Here is a 26,670-nt window from a genome sequence, read left to right on the forward strand (position 1 = left end):
TGACCACGAGCGCCGCCCACGTGCCCCACAAGCCACGCCCACTGACCACGAGCGCCGCCCACGTGCCCCACAAGCCACGCCCACTGACCACGAGCGCCGCCCACGTGCCCCACAAGCCACGCCCATCACACGCGGACACGACCCCAGACAACAACAAAAACCACCGTCACGTTTCACAAGCAGAGAGAAGGGAGGGATTGACGGTGGCCAGGAGAGCTGCAGCTTCGTATGGCGCCACACCACCATACGAGCCAAGGGTTGATGGTGCGACACCACCATACGAAGCACATTGGCAAGTTATGGGAACTCCTCCATCCTCTCGACAACTACCCTATCACTTATGGGGTTTCACTTTTCAGAGGGTGGAGTCTTTTATGGCGATCACTGCCCAACGAATTTTACGCATTTTCTGTAGTCAGGCCCCTGGTGATGCTGCTGTGTTGCCAGGTAGTGCAAAAGCGAAAATAAACAAAAACACTCAACATATCCATCTGTAAAGCTCCCCTGAACGTCAACATGTAATGGGCGACGTTTTGACCAATGACCCGTATTCGTAGCACCTGTTGTTCATGGCACATAAACATGCTTTTGTTGACACACCGCCTGTAGTTTCCTCTTCAGGTCGTGTTGTCGAGGAATGTGTTGAGGTTCCCCCCCCCCCCCCCACTATAGAGTCGAGACAGCCACGGTCACCGTAGATGTGCAGGGGGTGATCAACGCAACACTTATTTTGTTCTACCTTTTGGAGCACAGCGACCACCACACAAGTCCACACGACAGGAGGGGATTTTTTTTTAAATACTAGCAATTTATTTCGACTAATTATTACAGCTACATCAGTAACATCATCACTGTATGAAACACTTTAAATGTAACTAGTCAAATTAAGCATCGTACAAACGCAAACGCGGCGCCGAGAAATGGTACGTCAAGTCGTCTCCCTTAGCACCAACCTCCCTTCCCTCGACCACAACCAGCCCTCGGCGTTGTTACCATCAACCCTCGGCTCCATACCTCGCCCTGCACCGTCTCTCGCACGGGGGAAGCCGGCACTAAAGGATGTTTGCTTGATCCCAACGAATGTCGAAGCCCCAAGTGTCGTTTGCAACACATGGCAGTGATATGTAGCGATCAATAATACTGCGATGTAAGGCACAACACTGAGCAAGGCGACTTGCACACCTCAACGCAACATGTGGCAACAAGAGACGTGAAATAGGCGACGGATGCACACCCACACTATTTCCGTATACATCTTCGGCACGCGTCCAGCACTACAGGGAAATCCCAGCATTATAATCCCAGGCGGGGATCTCTCTCAGGAAACTAATAAGGGGCCATGTGAACCATTACTGGGGTATCCGAGCTTAGCGTCTCAGCTACTGGATATCTCTACAGAGATTCATCATGGCTGTCAGAACCACTATTGATTTACTCAAAAGGTACTTGCCAGATGAATTGGGCAGTGACCGCGTCTGCAGTGTCAGTGGGACACGACTCTTCTCACCGTGAGAGCCAGGATTAGCACAACACCTAACAACGCCGCGGCACTGCGTTGCAGACAATCCAGATGATGTTTTATTGACGCTCGTTTATCCAGGTAATATCCTCGTTTTGGGATGTAATACCAGCCACATTGTATGGGGGCTCTTTTTCAGTTGAAAACCAGCAGCCAAGTCATACAACTGCTTTGCACTGCACAGCCATTGGAAGAACAGAAACCTCACCTCTGCCAATGGAAGACACAGCACGTGCACCTCACAATAACTTTGTTGGGGTCTGACATTTCAAGCAGTGATGGAAGCCCGATGATCTGGCAATTCTGAGTTGATGTTCATAACCCCCAATTCTCAAGTTGCCCGGCTTTAATATGTACTCTTTAATACGTACTTTAATACGTACATACATTATATCAATGATCCCCTCAGGCTTAAAATTAGCGGCAGCAGAAGGGCACAAAGCCATTCTTGCATCTCGCTTACATACACACTTTCATATACTCTACAGGGACCTGTGAACATTCATGTCATGTTCCCACTCCTATAAAACATGTCATAAAAATATTAATTTTTAAATATCTTATTGCAAGCTCTCATGCAAACGTGGGTTTCGGCATGTGATCCCAGGCATATCAACATTGAAACCAGCTTGTCCGATCTGCCTGATCGTCGTAGGCTTGAGACGATGCCTCTTCACAGGTCATCATCCCCAATCCCCTCAAAGGCATCATTTTCCAAGTAGCCGTCGCCACTTCCTCCACGCACTTGGCTCCCTCTGCTTGCCAACCCGCCAACCGAGGCTGAGCACGCAAGGCCACGCAGCGACATAGAAGACAACTTGCTCTGCAAAGCACACCAGAAACACACCGATGATACACCACCCCAGCAAAGCAGCTGTAACCCTAACCCACATTACATTCAAGAGACTGTGGCTCCACTTAAAACGAGAATTTGGCAGCGCTAATCCCTAATGGTGGCCCAAAGTTAGTGATGCACTTTCTTTATTCATGTGGTATGGTTCCATCTCTCCACAGGCCACCTACTAGTGACCTTCCTACCATATGTATGGACGTGTGCTAAACATCTTGAATACTGTCAAAAGACCCTAACCCTAACCCTAACCCCTAACCCTAACCCTGTTGTATTATGTACAGGTCATACAGAATGGAATCGTAACAGTGACATGGAAGTGTGATCCGAGTAAACTCATGACTAGAAACTAGAGCCATGGTCCAAGGACAGAATTACAGGTACACTGTCCTGGTGTGTACATCGTGCTCTCTGCACTCTCTTGAAGCATTCCCATGGCTGATTCCATTAATTGTCAATGCGTGCAGTATTGCATGGTCACAAGCAGACTGGCAGCAAGGGCCAATTGCACCACAGCAACACTTAAGATATTCTCCATTCTCAGCAGAATGACTAGTGGCATAACTTTCGCGTTCATCTTTTTCACTATACAGTAACCCCTTTATCTGCGAGGATTACGTTCTTGAAAACATTCACGAATACAGACTTCGCGAATGCAGAAACCTTGATCCAATGAGAAAAATTGGGTTTGCGTTCCTCGTATGAATGAACATAGGGAAGGAATGATAAATGTTTAACAATGACTACAATCACGTTAAGAATGTTTTTTAAATTATCTTTGATTATGACAATTTGACAATGGAGATGGTGAGGAATTCAGGATGACCCCTCAGGAGATGCAGGTTTTTGATAACAACTGTCTGTTATCATAAATCTTGACTTAAAACTTTCGTGACTGCAGGAATTCATATTCTTTGGGTCTTTCGGTAAAGTCACGTAGATAGGTTCAAGAAAATAACAAAAAAACTACGACGTTTCCATCGCAACACAAGCGGTCATCATCAGGAAAAGGGGGTTAGCTTCTAAAGGCAAACAGTTTATAAAGGTTTGAAAAGGGCATAGCCCAAATGTCAGCAACATGGGCGGGGCAGATCATTTTCTTGGAAGTGGTGGGCAACGACCGCGACGGTGATGGGTTTTCCACCAATCAAAGGGCGCCAGGTAAAAGTTAGCATGGTAATGTAAGATCGGTGAGCGGCCTCCACGGCGTGCGCGCTGAGGTGGCTATGTTAATGTGAGAGATTAGCATGTTAATGTGAGAGATTAGCATGTTAATGTGAGAGATTAGCGTGTTAATGTGAGAGATTAGCATGTTAATGTGAGATTGCAGAGCCGCCGCCACCACCTCGAGGTCGGTGCGCAAAAAGGTGGCTGTGTTAGTGTGAGAAATTTAACTTGTTAATGTAAAATCGGAGAGCCAAAAATAACAACTAATATTCTTTGGGTCTTTCGGTAAAGCCACGTAAAATTAGACAAATATCAGTGATATTTTTATTAAAAATTATAAAAATATCTATCTACATGGCTTTACCGAAAGACCCAAAAAATATGTTGTTATCATGTTCACACTCTGGGGAGCGCTACCCGTTATACTTTCCTTGATTGCATTCGAGTTCTTATTAATACACAATAGCGAGTTCAGAGCGGGATTACTGTAAGACTGAAGACTACACAGGCAGCAGAGGGGGCGTGCCTAATCCTCGCAAACAGTTTCAAATGTAATAATCTGCACACTCCTCCCCGGTGTAAGTGGTCTGGCATGTACACTCGCTAATACTTGAGTCCGGCAAGTCGCGAATAGGGTTTACTGTATCTGCAATGCTGAGGCACGTTCAAAAGGCCTCCTCATTGATTACTGCATCCCCAGAACGGCCTGCCAAGCCCTAACAAAAATCAACACTCCTGCACTGGTGTCATGAGAGTTATCCACTCTTGGCGATGTTGTTCCACTGGGTTGAGAGTATGTCAGGCCTGTATAGGCAGCTGGCTGCAGTCAGGTAAAGATGTGACCAAAGTGCTGTGAAAATTGCATCTACATTGTGAAGCTTGGTTTGAGGATCTAAGACCACACTCAGCCAAACACCAATAAAGGCAGTTTTTTTTATAATGACGGTGGAGATAATTATTCTTGTCTGAACTTACAGACACTCTGACCGTGGGGAGTTCTTTTGCAGATTCTGGGGACGTCTGAAAAGGACACAAAATTCATGTGAAACAACTCCTTCAAAATGTCACCCTCCCACTGGTGGATGTGTGCATGAGATGGAAATAAATATGGTGACTGTAACTGGATGCAGTGCAACTGCATGGCTGAACGCAGCACTGATGCTCAGTTATGGAGACGTGTGTGTGTAATTGTTTATGTGGCTGTAATACTATCATTTCAACTTGTAACCCACTGCTGCCACATGACATTCACTGCCTCTCGTAGGAAATAACTCAGAGGTGCAATGAGGAACCACAGACAAGCAGGAAGGCCGCCACGCGATGAGCCGGCGACACAATTGTCCAAGCTTTGTGGTTCTCTATATATTAAGATGTTAATGAGTACTGTATTTCAATGTGGGATGAAACCAAAGCACCCGGAGAAAAGCCATGCATACGATTGGGAAACACTCTATCGCATACAAGCAACAGGTGAAGCCCACATCGTTGTTGTACCACTTTCTCCGAGCAAGCCAGGGTAAGACACCTCGACACCCAAAGGGAATTTGTGTGATGATCTACCAAGCCTCGCTGCCTCCAATGTGCTGGATTATAGGCCATGTGCAAAGACATCATCACCACCTAGCTGTTGTTTGTATGTGTGGCTGCTGGTGTTGTGTGCATGCAGTCGTTTGGTTGTAAGTGGCGGTGTGTGTGCGTGCTTTGTCGTGTGTAGTGGTCGTGTATGTTACTTGAGGAGGAGAATGTTTGTTCGAGAACTCCGCCCGGCTGCTCAGTCGTCCTCTCTTCATCTGCGGCAGCACCAAATGACACAGCATGAAGCCTCGGTTCTTTTCCTCACGCATCTCAACAAGTCTGCCTACTTTGACAGGATATAGTTTTGGGGATCTCTATGCTAGACATGGCTCTATAGCCTCTAAACACTCCTCATATAACAACGCCAACATAGAGTAGCATAGATGAGGAGCTGGGCACATCGTCAGGAAAGAGCACAAAGTAGGTGACACAAAGACTTCATCGAAAAATAATCGAGCAGCCAACCCCATGCATTTAAGGGACATTTGGCTGGAATAAGAAGGTGAGCTGACAGGTGGGCTATGAGGTTGGTATGTTTGAATGTACAGTGTGGAAGTACAAACACAGTGAAATCTCAACATGGTACTCTTCAGTGGACTGAATACATTGAATGTCTGATCGAGAAAATGTAATCAGGAAATATTACTTTCTACCAAGGAGCACATGTGTTTACTGCTCTACGTGTCTCCCACTCCACTTCTCTTGCATTGCCTCTCTGATGCCGTATATCTCTATCTCTGCAGAGCTTCTCTTTCACTCCATAGTGCTCTCGTGTGGCAGCTGGTCCTCATTAGATCACCATCTCCCACTGCTCCACATGGCCTTGTGCTCACTAAAAATGCACCATAGCGACAGCTTCATCATGGACCACGTCATTACGAGTGTCGAGCTATGTGGAGAGCAGTCTAGTCACGTGCAGCAAGAGATTGAAAGATACGTGGAATATTGACACAGGAGATATATGAGCATACAGCATGGAGAAGCACCGAGCTAGAGAAGCATCGCTATGCATCGTTCTGATGTGATATATGTAGAAATTGTCAAATAGATATTTGTAATATGAGAAGATGACATGTCCATGGGAAATTTTTGGACCAACCAATTAAGGTAATAGACGCGGGAAAATGCAAAGAAATGAGAACACGAGAACTTGGTGTTACTGCGATGTGAGCATTGGTTCACCTTGCGAATCTTTCCTCCTGACTTTTTAATCATGAGCTCATCCACCATGCCCTGTAAGCAGATGCTCATCATAATAGCCTGTGAGCAGCACACAGACACACACTCATATTAGCGTTCCCATGTCATGCATACATATATACACACCGCGTTAAATTCCCCAAGTAAATTCTGTATCTCTTGCCATTGCCCACCTGCTGGCTGGAGATGCTGATCCACTGGAGTTTGTCCTTAGTGATGAGATACTCAAAGGCAAGTTCAAGTCGAACTTCAGCTGGCGAGGTGGTGGCCCGAAGGGTGGCGGAAAGAGGGGGGGCACTGACCAACCCATTGGATGCAGCAACCTGCTAGACACCACAAACCCCACATTAACATGGCAGATGCCCTGATGCTGCGAGAGCCAGGTGTGATCACACAGGTGCCATGTCAGTGCCAGAGAGCCAGGTGTGATCACGCAGGTGATGTGACAGTGACAGAGAGCCAGGTGTGATCACACAGGTGATGTGACAGTGCGAGAGAGCCAGGTGTGATCACACAGGTGATGTGACAGTGCGAGAGAGCCAGGTGTGATCACACAGGTGATGTGACAGTGACAGAGAGCCAGGTGTGATCACACAGGTGCTGTGACAGTGACAGAGAGCCAGGTGTGATCACGCAGGTGCCATGTCAGTGCCAGAGAGCCAGGTGTGATCACACAGGTGATGTGACAGTGACAGAGAGCCAGGTGTGATCACGCAGGTGCCATGTCAGTGCCAGAGAGCCAGGTGTGATCACACAGGTGATGTGACAGTGACAGAGAGCCAGGTGTGATCACACAGGTGATGTGACAGTGACAGAGAGCCAGGTGTGATCACGCAGGTGATGTGTCAGTGACAGAGAGCCAGGTGTGATCACACAGGTGCCATGTCAGTGCCAGAGAGCCAGGTGTGATCACACAGGTGATGTGACAGTGACAGAGAGCCAGGTGTGATCACACAGGTGATGTGACAGTGCGAGAGAGCCAGGTGTGATCACACAGGTGCAGTGACAGAGAGCCAGGTGTGATCACGCAGGTGTTATAGGTAGTGGCCATATCTCACGCTGGGTGCGCCGTGCCGGGCAGCAGTTGTCACGCATGAAGCGACTCGCCAACATCGCATACGCGTGACCTTGAAGCTCCCCTCCTTGGCCTGGTCACTTGACAGGAGCACGCGGAAGTTCAACTCCTTGTTCCCCACAGCAACGATCACTTTGCATCCTTTCTCCGGGAAATCCGTTACGCAAGGGTCAAACTGCAGGTACCCATAGTATTTGAGAGTTTGTGAAAATTGGATGTACTGCAAAAACAGTCGACAAAACATGTAGTTATATATGACGTTTACCATGCAGAGCTTCACTTAAAATGCATTAAAAGGTGCGCGATAATTACTCCACTTCCTAATCCTCGTCTTCACCCCACCCTACCTCCTTTTTAGATCCCTTGTCCTGCAGAGACTTTAGTTGTTGGAGCTGCTCCTTGCTGGCCACAATCCAGCCTCTCTCCACGTCACTCACCGCCTACACAGCCACACGCACCCTTCAATTGCCAAACAATGGCACCCTTTGGCCCCACAGTCACGCTGCATACATACACAGTTGGACTTACCAGTGGCCAGGTGGCTTAGGAGAAGAGCGAGCAGCTCACAAGGTGTGAGTTCAAATCATGATTGGGGTTTCCTCAGCCCATCATCCTACCAGAGGTCTATACAACTAGTAACACTTTGTCCTGAGGACAAATTCAACCCTGTCAAGAATGGATCATTTTCATCACTGTGCAGAGACACAGTTAGAGGTCTCTGGGTGTCGCGCCAGCCACAGTGCTGGAGGGGCGCCGGGTGCCTCGATTGGTGGAGTTAAGGGCACGTGACTGGAAGCGGGGAGCTCCGGCCTTGATGCAGCAAGGGGCGTGGCCGAAGGTGGGGCCAGGGGATAAAGGGGGAGCGCCGAGGGGATTCGGGGCTCGTTCCGGGGATGAAGCTGGCTAACAGACACGCACATAATGAGCAGCCTAGGGCAAGTTAGCCACACTTAACAACAGAATCCGGTGTTCAGTGATTTGTTTAATAAACGCGTTGCCTCTTCCAACAGTGTGTGTGCGCCTCAATCGACATACACTACAACTATATTCTTGGTTCTTTCGGTAAAGTCACGTAAAAGGGAAACAATAAAATAATACAAGTATCAAACAATAAAATTCTCACGACGTTTCGACTGCAACACAAGCAATCATCATCAGGTGTGTGATGGCTTGTGTTGCAGTCGAAACGTAGTGAGAATTTTATTGTTTTATATTTTTATTATTTTATTGTTTCCCTTCTACGTGACTTTACCGAAAGAACCAAGAACATGAATTCCTGCAGTTATGAAAGCTTTACATCTAAATACACTACAACTGTTTAAGTACTGGAAATGGGAGAAAAGTACCGCATCAATGCTCATTCAAACAGCAACTCTCATCGAGTTGCGTGAAACAGAGTTCAATGCTTCTGAAAACCAAGAGCAATGACATCGACAGGCAAGCCGAGTGCTCGCCAGTGGCAGTGCATCGCAGCAGCACAGCACGTCTCAATGGTGACACTCGTACCTGAATGTATAGCAGGTTCAGACCCACTATGCTTTCCATGATGTCATCATCATACGCCGTGTCCCAATAGCTGCAATAGTAGAGTGTGTGCATGCACAGAGATTAAAATAAAACTCAGTTACAGGGAATCATCTGTCCTACTCCTCAGGTTCTTTATACAGGTGTCTGCATTAAGACGCATTTCCACTGTACTATCTCTTGTAACACATCGACAAAATATGTGCATGTGAATGAACATCATGCCTTACCTTTTATAGCGTTGCATAGCTATTGGAAAAACAAGGTTAAAATGGAACATGTATCGCCCTGGTGTGTCATGGTTTGCACCGTAATTAGAAATGTAAACACATTTGTGCACCATGTGCGTGAGGCTCGCTGTGCGCACAGTCAAAAGTGCTGCGTGCGGCAGGATCCATTTATTATGATTCAGTCCCCCTGTGAGTAACTGAATTATTATACTGTGGAAGTTTCGATTATAAAATTGTATTCATTGCTATCTTATTTGTATACTTTATTTTTAAAAATACTTTACAAAGTACAACAGGTTGCAAAGGTCAGCATCTCCCTTCTGAAATAAGCAATAGACGGTATTTGCCTGCAACTGTGGCACCAGGCCAACAGTTAATGTTTCCCCACAGTGGAGGTAGGTCTCAAGAGAACAACTCCATAAAGTGTCGCTCATGTATTGACTCCAGAGAGATGAGATAATAGACCAATTTGACCCTCGGCTAGGCATTGAACCCACTACCTACCATCTTATTTGTTATTTCGGTAAAGTCACGTAGAAGGGAAATAATAAAATAATAAAATAAACCACTACCTACCACTCGTGAGTCTCGTGCACAACACAGTGCTGAGCAACTCGAAACATACATTATAAGAACAAATATTTAAGTCCGTGGAGTATTAGGCATCATTTAGTTGCAGCTATTGTGGCTCAGACAAACTTTATTAAAGACAGTTGTAATATTCTTGGGTCTTGCGGTAAAGTCACGTAGATAGGTAAAAAAATAACAACAAAAAACTATGACGTTTCGATCGCAACACAAGCGTTTGTGATAAGGAAGAAAAAAGAGGGGGAAAGCTGCTGAGGCAGACGGTCTTAAAGGTGTAAAATGGGTGTAGCCCAAGGGTCATAAACGAAGTGGGTTTTCAGAAAATATATTAACATGACCAATTACATCAACATGCTAATTTCTCACATTAACATCATTAGTGCCGCCCACTTCGTTTATGACCCTTGGGCTACACCCATTTTACACCTTTAAGACAGTCTGCCTCAGCAGCTCTCCCCCTCTTTTTTCTTCCTTATCACGAACGCTTGTGTTGCGATCAAAACGTCGTAGTTTTTGTTATTTTCATGGAACCTATCTACGTGATTTTACCGAAAGACCCAAGAATAAGAATTCCTGCAGTCACGAATGCTTTAAGTCAAGATTTGACATTTGTAATGTATCAGTCATCCAAACAAGGTTTGTTTGATCAAAGTGTTAAAGCAAGTGCGATGGAAGGTTTGAGAATGTACAGGAACGTAGACACTTGCCTTTTCCGGAGAACTATTTTATAGTCCAAGCTCTGGAGGCTTGTGACAGAGATGTAGGGCAGCTCAAACTCCTGCAGCCGGCGGATGACTGGTGGTATAAGCACACACACAATACACACAACACACATAAGCACATGTTCAAAACATACATCCCAGTTGCTGTACGGATTACCCAGGTATAGAGGGCACGCATCCCTACTCTGTGTTGATAACGTCCCTAGTCTTGATGAAATGCCGACTCCTTTATGAGACCCACGCTTCCATGTCCGATACAAGCGACTCCTCTTAAGTACCACATGGTCACGTAATCCCCATTAATTTACCAAACAACCTCTCAAAACAGGTCTCAGGAACCATCGAGCCAATCAGGGCAATGGAAACATTTGGCGGGAGGCAGTGGAAATTCACAAGTTTCCACGTAGCACAGCTAATCGCCAGCAATTAGCTGCTGTTGATGCTTCAGATATCTGTTCTCTCAAACTGGGGTTGGCTAGTTTAAGGCACAGATGTGAAGTGAACTTGAAGGACAGTACAAATTCATAAATTCAACATACTGAGTGTTGGGAAGCAATCTGGTATGGGTTTCGACGTTTCTGTTACAGGTCAGGCAAGGTCAAGTAGCTGGAGAGTGCACACTCCAAAAACATAGTTCTGCAAAGACTTTGAGCTAAAGCAAAAGAACCAGACTGGATCATTACGTTTACACAAAGTGCTGCCAACATCTACCAGAGTTTCCAGACACTGGACTCCTGAGTCTAATTTATTAATCTCCTGGGCAGGCACTGAACGCTGTCACTGACTTCATAGCATCCGTGCCACCCAAAACAATCACGCCCTTCCGAGTACCGATGAGCAACATCCATATCAACGAGCACTAAGTGTATCACTGTGTGCGAGAGCGGTGTGTATGGTGGTGAGTGACCGACAGGAGAACGCTCCGCCTCCCCGGTCACGAACCAGGAACAGCGCAAAGTAATGGACCAGCTCCTCTGGGAGCTCCAGCTTGGCAGCCACCGCCTGCACACAACACACGCCGGCAGATGTGCTACGTGACCACCCCGCAATGTATCAGAGAACTCCCATTCTCAGGAAGCTGGTTATCTTGCCACACCAAAGACAGACTTCTGGGGCAAGTGCTTTTAGCGTGCACCTATGAAGGCCGGTATGGTGCACAAGGGGTGGGTGGCCAACACCATGCCGGTCCACCTTTGTCTCCCCAGTGCTGATGTTTAAATACTGTACTGGATGCTCATTTTAGGCTGAATCGACCTATGGGAGGACCAGGACCGGTTCAGATAATCATCACTGGTTTTGGCCGTGAGCAGGAATTAAACTCGAGTTGCCGGGTTCGTAGTGCAGCGCGCTAAAAACAACACTACTGCTTGCATACCACCACCTCTAAAACACCACCACCATGCATGTACAGTACCAGCAGCATTCGGTCTATTAAACCACAGGGTTATGATAAAAGAAAACCAGAATATTAATATTCAGTTTCTTAGTCTTTTTGAAATGGTGATTTGTCTGGGAAAAAATAACAACAATTGCCATGCAACTATTGATGAATTATTTAATAAGAAGTGTGTTTAACCAATGATGACAGCAAAACTGCAATGGGACCCTACATGAACAGCCCAACTCATGTTTCAAAATAAACTAAGCCCAGACACTAATCCCACTTAAGCTTCATGTTCAACTCGACACTAACCCAGCCTAAGTCTAACAATACCGGTAACCAACACCGTACCTAAGCTTAACCTAAACACAAATCAGAAGCTTGACCCAACTCCTCAAGCTTAAATTTCGATTTAAAGCTTTCGTGACTGCAGGGATTCATCTTCTTGGTTCTTTCGGTAAAGTCACGTAGAAGGGAAATAATAAAATAATAAAAATAAACATAATAAAATAATTCTCACGACGTTTCGGCCACAACGCAAGCTTAACCTCAAATAGGAGCCGTGACTGGTGCCCAACCTCAAGGATGTCGTCGGTTTGATGAGTGCTCTCCACGTGAACAGACACCATCTGCCCATTGGCCAGCAGCACCTGGAGCTGCACCGCCTGCGAGGGCACCTGCTGCGTGTCCTGTGTTGAACAACACAACTGTGTCACTGTGTTGAACAACACAACTGTGTCACTGCATTGAACAACACAACTGTGTCACTGCATTGAACAACACAACTGTGTCACTGCAGTGCTTGTGCCAGCCAAGGTGCTCCTCGAGACCACATGAATTGTCGAAGGCGGAGCACCCTCACTGCCGCCATCAACACCACCTTCACTTCACAATGCAGCATTCATCACCAACTGCAGCAGGCACTGTGTGACCGCATATACATATCGATTATTATAAAGCAGTGGAGTTACCTGTTGAGCTTTCCTCAAGAAGCTGTGGAATACCTCACTGGTGCCCAGCACTGGGTCCTGGCTCACTGCAAACAAACCACAAAACTTTGCACATACAACAGAAATGCACGGATGTGGATGGTTGTGCATTCTAACAACACATCATTGAGACACACATAAAAGCACATAGCTACAATCTGAAATCACCATCACTGTGTGCAGACTGCTAAACAGAAAACGTTACACAACTTCAAGTAGTGCGCAATGACTAACAAAAAATAAACGATGAAGCTTCGTACTCAATGCAACCAGGCAGCCAAGCGTCAGAGCGAGCCGTTCGCAATTAGGTTACAAAATTAGAATCCTGGTGGGAGGCTGAATCAGTCTATCATCATCCATTCGGATCAATAAAAATTTGTACCATTTTGTGGGGAAGTCAACAGTGGTTGTCCTATGGATACTCACCCACAACCATAGGAATGTAGAATTTCCTCCACTGGCTCAGGGCTGTATATAGCATTTGAGTACCACTTTAATGTGCATTTGAACAGCCGGTTTTCACTTTTGACTCAAAAGTACTCGATTAATTCCAGAGAATATGATCTCCTGTTACTCACCCGCCTGGATGTAGCGTTCTAGCAGCTCTCTCCGTTGTTCCACCTGGGCAGAGCTTAGTGGCAGTAGTCGCTTGGGTGGGAACATCTGCCCCACTCCACCTCCTGAACACCTCTTCAGCTGAACACATCACCAGCATAATTTCAATGTTTAACGCGAAAAGTTTTCGCTCACTCTCAAGACGTAGATAACAACTCAGAGGCGGAAGGAACCACAGACGAGCAGGAAGACAGCCACATGATCAGCTGGCACCAACAAATACCCAAGCTTTGCGATCCTCTATATATTCAGGTGTTATCAACCATGTGGGAGAAAACCAGGGCATCCAGAGAAAACCCACGAATGCAAGGGGGAAACACTCTATCCCATACAGAAGGATCAAGTGGTATCTACATTTTTACTGGACTGCCAATGACTCAATAATTTGATGTTAATGTTTTTCGAAATTTGCTACCATCAGTGGTGAACGTGGTATTTCATTCACATTTCCAGATTTTACCCCTCATACACAGACCCCTAGTCAGTAACTGCTGCCTTCCTTGTCATACACGAAAACGCGACTCCCGTACAGCCTTTAACAGACTGTTGGGGCATGTGCTGTGAGTGAGCCTCTATGAAGTCCGGGTTGGCACACGAGGGGGTGGGTGGCAAACACCACGTTTGGCCACCTTTTACACATCGCACCAGTTACTCATCTGAGGCTGAGTCGACCTAGGGGAGGCTCAGAACTGGTTCAGATATGTCACTGGTGTTGGCCATGAGTGGGAATCCAACTCTGGTCGCTGGGTTCGTAACCCAGCGAGCAAACGACTGCACTTCCTCTTCAAACATACAAACCAACATAATTACACACTCTCGTGTAAAAGCCAGGAGAGGGGCCATTTTACACTGCTAGAGTGACACTTCACATGCTGGATAGATTGTGTGCAATTGTTGATGTCTTTTCAACTGCAGCCCCACCACTACCACTGTGTGCACCGCATGTCTACCCATGATACCTCCAGGCCTCACCTGCTCATGCAGGCCGTGCATTTGGCTGTAGCGCACGCGGCAGTGTAACGCGCCATTCACGTGGATGTTGTAGGTCTGAAAGCACGCACGTATAAACAGGAATCAAGGACAATATTGTCTGATCACGTGTCATTTAAATTAACACAAATAAAATACTTTTGGGGGAAAAACTCACCACAGATTCAACCGATCACATCGGATCATATTGACTTGTTGTAAAATATCTCTTTGGTTTGGTTTTTGATGAACACATGCCAATGTCTCCATCATCAACAATGGACAAATTGCCAAGGCGATAGGTTTTGGCCACTTCGCTAAGATTTGTATCTGGTTCAAACCATCTTTTGTGGAATTTGGCATAAAACCATCACCATCAAACCCACCATTTCAGAACACCCATTTTAACATATCTGTTCACCATTCAACTTAACGTTTAAGAGGCGAGCCATAGACCCACACTGATTATTGTGTTAACCTCACTGCAACAGGGATACCCATAATGCAACGTACCAGTATATTTTATAAACTATACTTCGTATACAGATGTGTATGCATTAATACATTTGTAGTGACATAAATGGTGTCACTATAGTGTCACGACAGTATCGAGTGAAGAGTGGTCCTGTATGTGCGGAGCCTCTCTCTCGCACCAGAGTGAGTATGCCATGGAAAGGCTCAATAGAGGGCATAGTCCCTCCCGGTGGCAGTGAGAGAGAGAGGTGGGTGAGGACATAACAGTCGGGGTGAATCTGAGAGGGCACGTGACCGGACGAGGCGGTAACGAGGGCCAAAGAGGAGGTGAGAGGGACACGTGATGTGGGCCCCGAGTCTACGAGAAGGATCTGGGAAGGGGCGTGGCCAAGGGCGGAGCCTGGCCACGCGGCAGCCAATCAAGGCCGAGTCCCGAGAGTGATCAGAAATCCTCCGTCTTCGACCCTGGGTCCTCGTTCGTCACGCACGTGGACGAGGCAGCGTGTTCGCTGTCCTGGTCCGACGTAGTCGTTATCCCGTCCAGTGTGTACATAGTCAGCCGTGGTGGTCACCACCCTGTTAATGTTAATAGTCACCCAGTAGTCGTAGCTAATAAACGTGTTGCCTCCAAGATCAAGTGTGCACCTCAATTGAACCCACTATACATTTATTGTAATTAAAGGGGTTGTCTGTTACTCGCTATCAATGAATAGTTAACTATTAATGTGCCAATCTAAATACTATTCATCACGAGGAAATATATTCTTATCCTGGCCCCATTGTGTGTAGTGATCTCCAACTCTTACCCACTTTATTTTCTCTGGCCTCTCTATTCATCTGATTTAAGGTCCATTGGCAGAAACGGCACCTAATTTATATTTTCGTTGTATATGCTGTACCGTAGTGTTATCGAGTTGGTGTACTGTCATCTCCTGGCCACTTAGCCGACAATACATGCGATTGCATTTATGTTGAAATTCTTTCGTACTGTACGTAGCCAAGCAGCCTCCATTCCAGCAGTCAGAAAGCTCAAACCCTAAATTCATGTTTGATTCAACATCGTTAATACATTTACTCTCAGTATAGACGATGTCCCGTCGCATCGCACCCTCGTCGAGACAAACTCAACGAATGAGAAACTCCGCCTCACGTCTCATCTCCACGGGAACATCAGAATGCTACTTGCCGATACAAACACTGCAGTGAGCAGTGCACACACTGGCAGATGTGTTCACCATGGGATATTCCACTCCAACGTTAAAGGCAAAGTCCAAATGTTGATCTCAAAGGATGTCACACGGCGTCACAAAAAATCAGACCCCCCCCCCTCAAATATGACGTCACAAAGCTTGCCCCCCCCCAAACCATATTTACATTTTGAAACTAAAACATGCTTCAAATCGCTTTAAACTATTGCCATTGTAGTGCGTATTCAATGTGGCGCTGCACTCTGATGTTGTATGAGTGTTGTTATAACAATCAGTGTTGTTATAACAATTCTATATTTATTTAAAGTTGCGCATTTTGATGCGACGTCACATTTCTCAACCCCTCGTCACACATCGTCACAAATGTCTGACCCCCCCCCCCCCCCCCAGGTGCGTGACGTCATATATGGACGGCCCCTTGGGGCATGTGACGTCAGCATTCAGTGGTTATCCAGGTGGTGGGATAATAACTTTAAAAAGTGCCGCTACGGGGATCAACCGGAGCCAGGGAAGGAATCCGTCGGCACGGCCACCGGCAGCGCAGGGGCCGCTGCCGACCGCGCTCACCACGAAGCGCGCCGCCTCGCCCGCCCACTCCTCCGTGTCGGGGATGGAGAAGTGCATCGCGGCACCAGCGGCACCAGCAGCGGCAGCAGCAGCAGAAGCGTGGGGGGGGGGGTCCCTCAAGTGCCGCAGCTGCACCTCAGCGTCTCCGCGGGGCCATGGCGCGCCAAGGTCTGCGGCGGCAGCCAGAACGGGCGAGGGCGCCATGCCGGTGGTGACACACGTGCGGAGTTGGGTGGTAATGAGGTGATTAGCTGCTGATGACATGATGCAAGGTGATTATGATGTCAGGTGATGTTGAGGTGTGGTGAGGTGATGGTGGTGAGATGGTTAGGAGTTTGACGTGATGGCGAGGTGATTATTATGGGAATGTGATGATGATGTTGCAGTGTGATGAGGTGATGGTGATGATGATGTTGAGGTGTGGAGAGGTGATGGTGATGATGTTGAGGTGTGGTGAGGTGATGGTGATGATGTTGCAGTGTGCTGAGGTGATGGTGATGATGATGTTGAGGTGTGGTGAGGTGATGGTGATGATGATGTTGAGGTGTGGTGATGATGTTGCAGTGTGATGAGGTGATGATAGTGATGTTGAGGTGTGGTGAGGTGATGGTGATGATGATGTTGAGGTGTGGTGATGATGTTGCAGTGTGATGAGGTGATGATGGTGATGATGTTGAGGTGTGGTGAGGTGATGGTGATGATGATGTTGAGGTGTGGTGATGATGTTGCAGTGTGATGAGGTGATGATGTTGAGGTGTAGTGAGGTAATGAAGTGATGGTGATGATGATGTTGAGGTGTGGTGATGATGTTGCAGTGTGATGAGGTGATGATGGGGATGATGTTGAGGTGTAGTGAGGTAATGAAGTGATGGTGATGATGATGTTGCAGTGTGGTGAGGTGATGGTGATGATTCTAGATTTGAAGCTTTCGTGACTGCAAGGATTCATATTCTTAGGTTTTTTTCGGTAAAGTCACGTAGGTGATGATGTTGAGGTGTGGCGAGGTGATGATGGTGATGTTGAGGTGTGATGTAGTGATGGTGATGATGATGTTGCAGTGCGATAGCTAAATTCGCTTCTCTGCGTCGCCCCGTTGGGTACCTGTGAGGTTGAGAAGGGGTTGAAGCAGACGAGGTTCAAACAGAGACGAGGTTGCTACGAAGGCAGATACGTTGGGACGGAGACGAGGTTGGGACGGAGACGAGGTTGGGACGGACAAGGCCGCGCGGACTTTGCTCTGCACTTTAGCTGGAGGAGGAGGAGGAGGGGGTGCAGGAGGAGCCAGAGCACGGGGCTGGGGGAAGGGGGTCTCTGCTGGACAGGACACGGGGCTGGGGGGCTGGGAAGGGGGTCTCTGCTGGACAGGACACGGGGGGCCCGCGCCCGAGCGAGGGGAGAATGCGCGGCGCACGAAGATCCGCGGGCCCCGCGGGCTGCTGCTGCTGCTGCCGTTGCAGTCAGCGGCCCACGTGACGCGGGTGGGATTTAACAGCGCGGGGGGGGGGGTGACGGTGGGGGAGGGGAGGGGAGGGGCTTTGGGGCCCGCGGTAAACAGGCAGCTCGGAGCCCGCAGCCAAGTGGCCGAAATGTCACATTCCTGTGGTGGGGGGCAGACTTCCCATAGAACCACGATGGACTTCCCAAAACTTTAACTAATTTTATGACCCCGAACAGGATTTTAACGAATAAATCCTCCAATTGCGAGTCACTCACACAAGAGGAAGAGGCAGGGGAGAGGTTGGTTTAGAGGTCGGGGTTGAAAGGTCAGGATGAGGTTCGCGATACGGGGACAGATACGACGAGAGGTAGGATTAGTCAGAGGTGTAACTATACCACGAGGTTATGAGAAGAGGTAGGGGAGATGTACGACTTAAATTCTTAAGTTTAGGCTTCGTTGTGAGTCTTATGGGGCTCGGGTTTAAGGTGACTGCTGTGGGTTTGGCTCGACCATTCAGGCTCGTGATATTTTCTCGAGTGTTTTCTGGAAATGTGATGAAACCTAATCACATTTCAATTCCACGTGGAGTATTGGCGCTTAAACGCAATCAAGTACAAACTACAGTATTGCAGCCGTCCTTACAACACACGCCACTTCGGTTTGATTTACATACGTTTCATATTTAAACCCAGAATATCACAATTAACTTTACAATCTACATTGCAATTTGTAATACTTTCAACTCGTAGCGCGCCACCGCAGTGTTCCCTGACTCGAACAAGCGGCACTGGCATGCGTTGAGCTGGTGCCAACAATCGCCCCAGCTCTGCAGCTCTCGATATGAAGCTGCTTTAAGCCAATTCATATTCAAGTGTGGGGGGGGGGGGGGAATGGAGCATCCAGATAAAACCCCAAGTGTGCGTCGGGATCGTCCCGTACAGAATGGGAGTGCCGCATTATCCTGCCAAGCCAGGGTATGGAACTTCAATGCCCACGGTAAAGGAGTTTCACGTTTGTGCAAGTCAACACTCGCCGCCTCTCGTGCTGGATTGCAGACATACACTACCATCTGGCTAAAGGAACCCTGGCGTGTAAAATACACATTGATCAGAACCCATTGTGGTCATGTATAACTTATTTCACACCGTCGCCAACCGTGCAAATCGGTGCGGGGGAAGGATAACTAAACACAAAGCAGTTCTAAACACTTAAGGGCATGCTCAAAAAAATGTAAATAACAAAGCTGCACAACCTGTACATTACCAAATGAACGACTTTTTATAAGTACAACTAAATGAAAATGTTGAAAAGCACACTTTTGGTTTTACTAAAAATGTAAATGCAACCCCATCGAAAAACCTTGGGAGCGATTGAATGGTGCACATGCCTTTATCAACAATTGTATTTTCAGCTCAATTCGGTGTCCACTTTTTAACAGAGTAAATGGTGCACGACCTCCATTGCACAGTCGACCATGGAGATATTTCAGAATTGCACCTTACTGCTTAAATGACTTTCAATTATCTTCAAATTCTTGGCCAGCATGCTGGACCATCTTGCCTTTCCAGTAAGGGTGTAAACATTAATTCCCTCAGCCATTCGATAAATTGTCACTGCCTCCATCAATATCATGATTCAAGACCCCTAGTGACTGCAGCAACAGTCGTCACATTACTAATAACAAACTACATGCATTCCAATCGAAAAACATTTATTATTATGCATGTAGTGATGTGCGCTTACAAATCACGATTAATCAGTCATGGATCCTGGCACCTCTCCAGCCACAAAACACACGTGTCGATGTAACGACTTGTGGTACATGCACTTTTGAAATGTTGAGTGCAAGGGTCTCTCACATCAAAGGCACAACACAATACTTAATAAAAATGCAAGACTCAAGAATATGTTGTGTGTGTTTATTGAATTTAGTACAATGAGGATCCGGTGAGGGATCTTCACTTTCCAGGCAAGATCACTCCATCGTACTGTAAAAAGAAACAAGAGGACACAGATTAGCATGTCAACAGATGTCAGTATGGAGTTGGCAAGTCCCTCCCGTGGTCACCCTCCAAATATATAAACATGTTTAGATTATTTCGCTGTTACTATGAATCCCCACACAATAAGCCACTTTGAAGAGCTGTGTGGCCAGGTCACCTCAAAAAAGAGCTTCGTAGGCAGTTTTACATGTTCTTATTCATTACATGTCAAATACAAGTTAAATATAAAACGGGAAAGCAGCAATCCTAGAAAGTGGCAATAAAGTAGCAAAACGGTGTGTACCTTCTGCTGGAACCAACGAATGGCTTCCTCCTTGAAGATGCGATGCTTGAATCCAATGCGCCCACGCTTGCGTTTTTTGTCAGCAATGCAGAATCCGGGTCGGCCCAGCACCTGGAAACCCAATAATCATGAGTCATCGTCTACAAAAGCACTGATTGAGATGCACGAATACCACGAAGAGCAAGATTCAAGACAAATTCTACCACAACTTTCATAAAATATACACCACTATATACGTGACTTTACCAAAAGAACCAAGAATGAGTACCAAATAAAGTCCAAAGCAATGTATTGTCTGCATGGCACGTGCTACCAATTATCTTGGGGGAAAAAACCTCCATCAAGACGATGCAACACGACAGCACTTGTACACCACATGTGCATGTGTGGTGTACAATTTCTTTAGAACTTCTTTGTGTTTAGTTTGTCGTCCTTCCGCCGCACCTCCGATTACGGTTGGCAATGTACGATGCAAAATAAGTTCAACATACATGTTGAACTTATTATATAGATTGAGAAACTAAAGATTCAGCAGCTACTCATAGGTATTACTTTGCACATTGCTGCTTCAGGGTGCACAACACATGCACATGTCAGAGAATGGTGCCGATGCATGCAAACACGGATAACAATAAGGCATGAACATTACAATTAAACATGTGTACAAGACAAACAAGCAAACCTATACATGTACACCGATGCACTTAATGCATGTCCTGACATGCAAGACAAAAGGGCTGCAATGTTAATTTGGACAGTCTCAATCATTGTACAGACTGCTGGGCAAAAGATTCCCCAAGATGTTATGATCCATCTTACTCCTGCATATTAACTGATCTCATCACTCCACTTTCATGGTGGTCATCCTCTTGGGCCCTTTAACAACTTTGGCTACCATTCCATCACCAGCCTGATCCATTCTAGCAATGTCCTGGCCAAGCCACACTTCCTGAACAATTAAGTCTGATATGCCATTTATTCCCAGATTCTCCATGCATTTGTATCTGTAATACCACTCATTCATATACACTTAAGGTTTTGTTCTATTTATATTTGTGTTTCAATATGCACCTATGGAAATATTTTATCTTGGGGAATATTGCTTTTCATAACCAAATGTCATTATCTGAAAGCATATTTATTTAATAACTTTGATTGCAATGCTTCAATAATTGGCCTAGTTGTATATTTTATACTGCGTTCCTGCATATTTTCCATTTTTTTGTAACTACTTCTCACAGGAAATTAAATTTGCTCCTATTTATCTGAAGTCCAACTTTGCAGCCTTTTGTCGAGTTATTCCCTCATTTCCCTTGGTATAAAGTAATTACGTTGAACTTTGTGTCTCCAGATGAAAACAAAGCTCACTTTCATTACTTATGCCATTGCATCTATATTGTAAAGCAGAAAGACTCATGAAACCAGACCCCCCCCCCCTGTGGATTTAGGAACTTCACCACTGACACGGTGGGGTCAAGGTGAAATTCATACATTCTGGAATGGAGATTCTACGCCTCCATAGGTACATTGATTGGACAGCTCACTGCTATCCACCAACTGTCCAGGGTCAAGGGGAGCCTACAAGCCGTCGTTGAAAGGATAGCACCAACTGAATAAAAATATGCATAGTTCTCACTAAACTTGCATAGCGATTCCCAATGAAATGGTGCACCTTCATTCCCTTGTCTATAATTTGTGACGACAAAAACAACTTTATACATAAATTAGGGTGCACTCTGAGACAGCCCACAAGTTTATGCAACCTATATTCAAAAGGAACTTTGTAAAACCCATGCCGACAAAGAAATGATAATAATCCTATTGCTCGTATATTTTATATTTGGCCGACATCGATATGCAGCAACTTAAAATTCAACGGTTTCTTTACTGTTCACACTGCAGTGGAGAGTGCACACCAGCAATTGTCTGCTGACATTACCCTTCAGTGGTGGCAATAATTAGCCCTCGTACACTGGATCTGCACCAATCACTGCTGATCATCTTTACAGACATATTTTACTATTTAATTTGAATAAAATGCTGGTATTGATATAGAACACACTTAATAAAGAATAACTATTGCTACCAGTCGCAGCAACCATTACAAAAATATATAATCAATGCACTTAAACATACGTTTTATTATTATTAAAATTTTAACTTCGTTTAAGGACAAACATGGATTTGTAACAAACATGTCAAGGTTTTGGGCAAGGGCCCTTTTCAAAGTATGGATTCTCTGCTACAATTGGTATGAGACCATGGCACCGAAGTTGTAGATGTTTTTCCTGCTGCACATTGCAGCAGGAAAAACATCGAAAACACGTGATGATACTACAAGTTAAGAGCAATGGGAAACAAAAGTTAAAAGGCAGATGAAACCATTGACATTGCATTATAATTACGTGTAAAGGTGCATATGGAATTAACTGTTAGTCGAGTTGGTTTGAACAATGAGAAGTGTGGTGAAATTACTCAAAACGGAGGGTGTTTGTTTTGCACGTCGCTCACCACATAGAAGTCCAGGCCATAGATGCCGATGCTCGGATCGTACTTGATGCCCAAGTCAATGTGCTCTTGAATGCCAAAGCCAAAGTTCCCCGTGTCTGAGAAGTTGGACTTTCTCAGCTCGTACTCCCGCACCTGTATTCCAGAAAAGAAATGTTACACGAATTGTAGCAACATTTTGCAAGCTGGTCACTTACTCTCAGGACCTCGACCACTCATGCATGTCCCGGGTACAATAGTGATATCTTACCGTTTAAAACATTTCTATATAGTTGCGGTATAAACAGCGATGGCGTTTATAAATGTTCTGGTATAAAAGTTTGTGTTTGCCACCATTAGACATAGTAAACAATCAAAAATGTTTCCCTTCCTACTCTGAAACTGCCCCAGTCCCTCCCATTGACCTGCAAAGCACCCAACCCTCACCTTGAGGCCCTTCTCTAGGATCTCCTCTGCCTTGGCTCCACGCACTGTGCAATGAACCGCAATCTTCTCATTTCTCCGGATACCAAAGGAGCGCACAGTGTAGCGAGCTGCAAACACCAGAAGTGTAATTTAGTTTTTACGTATATACACAGTACAATTAACACAAAACACATGCAACATTGGCTGTTATTACTCAAATGGGATTGGGCAGGACACATTGCTCTTCGGGATGGTAGCACTGTAACAAAAAAAATTTTGCTCCTGGGTAGTGTTATTTCCTAATTGCTTATGCCTCAAAAGTACAGAAATGGCTATTATTCCCCACAAACTTAAAAAAATTAAAAATGTACCTATTTTCAATGCGAAAACGTGTGCATTTATGTCATTCGTTCACAAAGTCCTGGTCACAAAAGCTAAATGTGGGAATAGCCATTTTCTATACGTTTTAACCATAAGCAATTAAAATAGCACTTAGTACCCAGGAACAAAAAGTGTGTTACATAGAGTATAGCAAATGGACGAGAAAGCACCCAAGTGGCTGCCAATGAATGGAAGGCTTCCCAGAGTCGATGCGTAGGTGCTAGCCAGATGACTACATCGATGGACCTAGGGCAGGGAATACGCCACCAAAATAAGAGCCATTTTATAAAATTCGGTAAACCACATTTCCAAGAACTGCAGTGTACGTGAATACGAGACGGTCCTTAATAACGTCACCAAGCAGTCCCGAAAGAGCCGCATGCGGTTTGGGAGCTGCAGGTTGCAGACCCCTTACCTAGCTAGCTAGGCAGTGGCGATGGCTTGGGAAGGGGCCTTCATCCAGCAGTCAATTGATCATGGATAATTAAAATTCGTCAAAGTGGAGCAAACTGGCCAACGATGCATTCATAGATTAATTTTGCCTAATTGTTGTACTGTGTATGTCATCACGCGATCCAGGTCACTTGCGAATGACTCGTCCTGCTCTTTTGAGTTTTTACCTGGTTAAACAAATCATCTTGAACTCATTCGTGCTCAGAATCTTACTCAATCATTTACCCACTGACCCACTAATTCACTCGCCCACTCTTGCAAACGAGACCATCCTGGTCTCTTGAGCGCTCGCCTGGTTAAGCAAAATCAACTTGATGCTTGCTTCTCATTACGTGCCAGGCAGCACCAGTAACTGTTTCACGTTACCCTGCAGCCACTAGAGGTGCCCCCCCCCCACGCACCTTTGGAGAACACGGGGGTCTGTCCCGTGAGCTGCTCGAGCACCTTGGCGGCGCGGGTCAGCCGATCTCCGCTCTCGCCCACGCAGATGTTGAGGCAGAGCTTGCGAATTCGCAGCTCCCGCATGGGGTTCTCCTTCTTCTCGCCCTGCTCCTAATGAACGAGTTTCACACGTGCGTTGTTGAGCAATGAGACGCAAACCCATCATCCATTGAAATATCTTTCCCACGGGAAACGCTGGGTACTTGCCGCTAGTGCATTCTACCACACAGCGCTGCGAATGTGGGGCGCAGAGCCAGTGCGCCAAGTGAATTCTCGATCAATAAGCCAAGCACCCTGTAGTGTTATACAAACCCAACGCCTCATTCCCATGGGTGCGGGGCAAGTACACGGCGGAGAAGAGTCCGTACAACACGCGCGGCCACGCGGTAACACTCCTCGCCACGCCGGGCCAGGCCACAACCAGGGAGAGGCGACCAAGAGGCCTTCACAACCAATCTACCAGAGCCTTCAGGGTCCACCAGGGCCTGCACAAAATACCCGGGTCTTCACTAAGAGGGCCTTCAGGATCCACCAGAGCCTGCACACTCTACCAGGCCCTTCATCTACCAGAGCCTTCAGGGTCCACCAGGGCCTGCACAAAATACCCGGGTCTTCACGAATAATCACACAGGGCTCGCCCTGGATAATTGTTAAGTAATCGGTACAGCAACGACTCTCACGAGCGCCCAGAGCTGGAAGCCTAGGGGATACCCTAGACCGTTTCAATAACGCGATCACTATCGCCACACACTTTACCACTATTACATACCACACCACCGCTCACAACTTTTATCGATTCACACAACCACACCACGAGTAACAACAAGTCTATCAGAAAATACGTCCACAACATTCAACCACTCGCCTCCCCCACTGCAAAGCCCATGCGGCGCTTCCACTTCTCAACTCAACCAGGCACCGCAACTCCTTGTCCGGCCGAGACCACTAATGCTCCCCACACACCCCCCATCACGGCAATATTCCCAGCGCTGTACGCGCTGTAACGCGCTGCGTCTCCCCACGGTATCTCTGCGAGGCTCCCTGGCTGCGCGCGCCGTGATGGCCACGGATTTCGCCGCCTTCCCCACAACCCGCACCTACCGCCGCCATGTCGCCCGGCTTGAAAGGAAGAGGGCGCCCAAGGGGCGGGGCCTTGAAGACGAGCATGACGTCACCGCGTGACGTCACGTCACCATACTCTGGTTGTGCGAAGGGCCCCGTCAGCCTCCTGCGATGACGTACGCGCGCTGGTCGACGTCATCGCCAACCAGCGAAATGACGTCACGTAGGTCATCGTGCACCCTGTGCCATGTGCAGGGACACGAGGTTGGCGCCAGAGGGCGCTGCAGCAGCGCGACCCGCGTGCCTCTTGCGTCCGAGTCGCGATGCTCGAGGATCTCCTCTGAGCTCGCCGCCGCCTTCGGCAGCAACCCGCGATAACAAGTGTGGCGAGCACTTGCGTGTGAGCATGCCCACTTTCAGTGAATGTGTAGACATGTTACGTGTGGACGCTGTCGTATTGGGGCTGCGGGTTCGGGCTATGGGTAAGGTGGTGCTATCGGCTGTGAAATCTCTTCCCATCGTACATTTTCCCAAGTTCTTACAACCTTGCCAGAAACGTGTTCATGCTCATCTATTGCTGATCTATAACATATTTGATTGTGCCGCTTTACGATTTTCGGCATTTGGGCCTGTGCTCAGAAACCGTGTTCATACAACAAAACATATACAGTAGACGATTGTCTTTCTTGTGTCTATCTGAATCCCTGGGTATATGAATGCCTGAATTAATGGATATCGATCTATATAATTGGCTGCCTTGTCTGCTTTTCTGCCTGCTTGTCTCTATGAGTGGGTGCCTGTCTAAATGCGTTCTTTCTTCTTTGTCTGTACGAGTGTCTGCCTGTATATGTGCCGATGTGTATGAGTGCCTGTCTGTATGAGTGCCCGCCCATGTGTGTGTCTAGGCCTCGTGTAGGGTCAACATCTCCCCGGTACCCAGTTGCCCTGTCTCGGCATAGTTTCCGATACAGCTGCTGGTGGAAGAAATGGAAATGAAACTGATGATGTGAGCGTCGTCATGAAGGCAGCTGCTGCAATCGCAG

The 26,670-nt window shown here is 46.7% G+C and overlaps 2 protein-coding genes across 4 annotated transcripts; both read right to left on the bottom strand.

Moving 5' to 3' along the window:
• Positions 1-793: 793 nt before the first annotated feature.
• LOC133349092 (sorting nexin-17-like) lies at positions 794-18,043 on the bottom strand. 3 transcript variants are annotated; one of them, XM_061562266.1, is made up of 16 exons: positions 17,755-18,039; positions 16,654-16,823; positions 14,408-14,482; positions 13,399-13,516; positions 12,803-12,867; positions 12,410-12,520; positions 11,362-11,452; positions 10,436-10,523; positions 8,893-8,962; positions 7,734-7,826; positions 7,370-7,606; positions 6,485-6,637; positions 6,294-6,371; positions 5,267-5,326; positions 4,512-4,556; positions 795-2,342 (listed from the first exon to the last, which is right to left on the bottom strand). In XM_061562266.1, exons 2-16 carry the CDS (start codon positions 16,708-16,710, stop codon positions 2,193-2,195), a joined length of 1,491 nt encoding a protein of 496 aa, XP_061418250.1. In that variant the 5' UTR covers positions 16,711-16,823; positions 17,755-18,039; the 3' UTR covers positions 795-2,192. The 3 variants fall into 3 exon arrangements, with proteins under 3 accessions (XP_061418254.1, XP_061418250.1, XP_061418251.1); XM_061562267.1 differs by having other exon boundaries at positions 797-2,342; positions 6,485-6,634; positions 17,755-18,033; XM_061562270.1 differs by lacking the exon at positions 4,512-4,556 and having other exon boundaries at positions 794-2,342; positions 17,755-18,043.
• Positions 18,044-19,996: 1,953 nt separating this feature from the next.
• RPL11 (ribosomal protein L11) lies at positions 19,997-25,820 on the bottom strand. The gene is made up of 6 exons (XM_061562271.1): positions 25,667-25,820; positions 24,526-24,676; positions 23,312-23,418; positions 22,889-23,020; positions 20,378-20,488; positions 19,997-20,079 (listed from the first exon to the last, which is right to left on the bottom strand). Exons 1-6 carry the CDS (start codon positions 25,730-25,732, stop codon positions 20,050-20,052), a joined length of 597 nt encoding a protein of 198 aa, XP_061418255.1. The 5' UTR covers positions 25,733-25,820; the 3' UTR covers positions 19,997-20,049.
• Positions 25,821-26,670: the final 850 nt, after the last annotated feature.

The sequence above is a fragment of the Lethenteron reissneri genome, chromosome 29, assembly GCF_015708825.2.
Source record: "Lethenteron reissneri isolate LAM-NWPU_2019-01 chromosome 29, ASM1570882v1, whole genome shotgun sequence".
Classification (NCBI taxonomy): Eukaryota; Metazoa; Chordata; class Hyperoartia; order Petromyzontiformes; family Petromyzontidae; genus Lethenteron; species Lethenteron reissneri.

Excerpts from the sequence above, each read along its gene's own strand:
- LOC133349092 (XM_061562266.1), bottom strand. The coding sequence starts at position 16,710 with ATGCACTTCTCCATCCCCGACACGGAGGAGTGGGCGGGCGAGGCGGCG. Across the intron at positions 6,372-6,484 it reads TCAGCATCTCCAGCCAGCAG|GCTATTATGATGAGCATCTG; the intron begins GTGGGCAATGGC and ends TGCTGCTCACAG. Across the intron at positions 4,557-5,266 it reads ACAAACATTCTCCTCCTCAA|ACGTCCCCAGAATCTGCAAA; the intron begins GTAACATACACG and ends TGTCCTTTTCAG.
- RPL11 (XM_061562271.1), bottom strand. The coding sequence starts at position 25,732 with ATGCTCGTCTTCAAGGCCCCGCCCCTTGGGCGCCCTCTTCCTTTCAAG. Across the intron at positions 24,677-25,666 it reads AGCCGGGCGACATGGCGGCG|GAGCAGGGCGAGAAGAAGGA; the intron begins GTAGGTGCGGGT and ends CTCGTTCATTAG. Across the intron at positions 20,080-20,377 it reads TTCGTTGGTTCCAGCAGAAG|TACGATGGAGTGATCTTGCC; the intron begins GTACACACCGTT and ends TTCTTTTTACAG.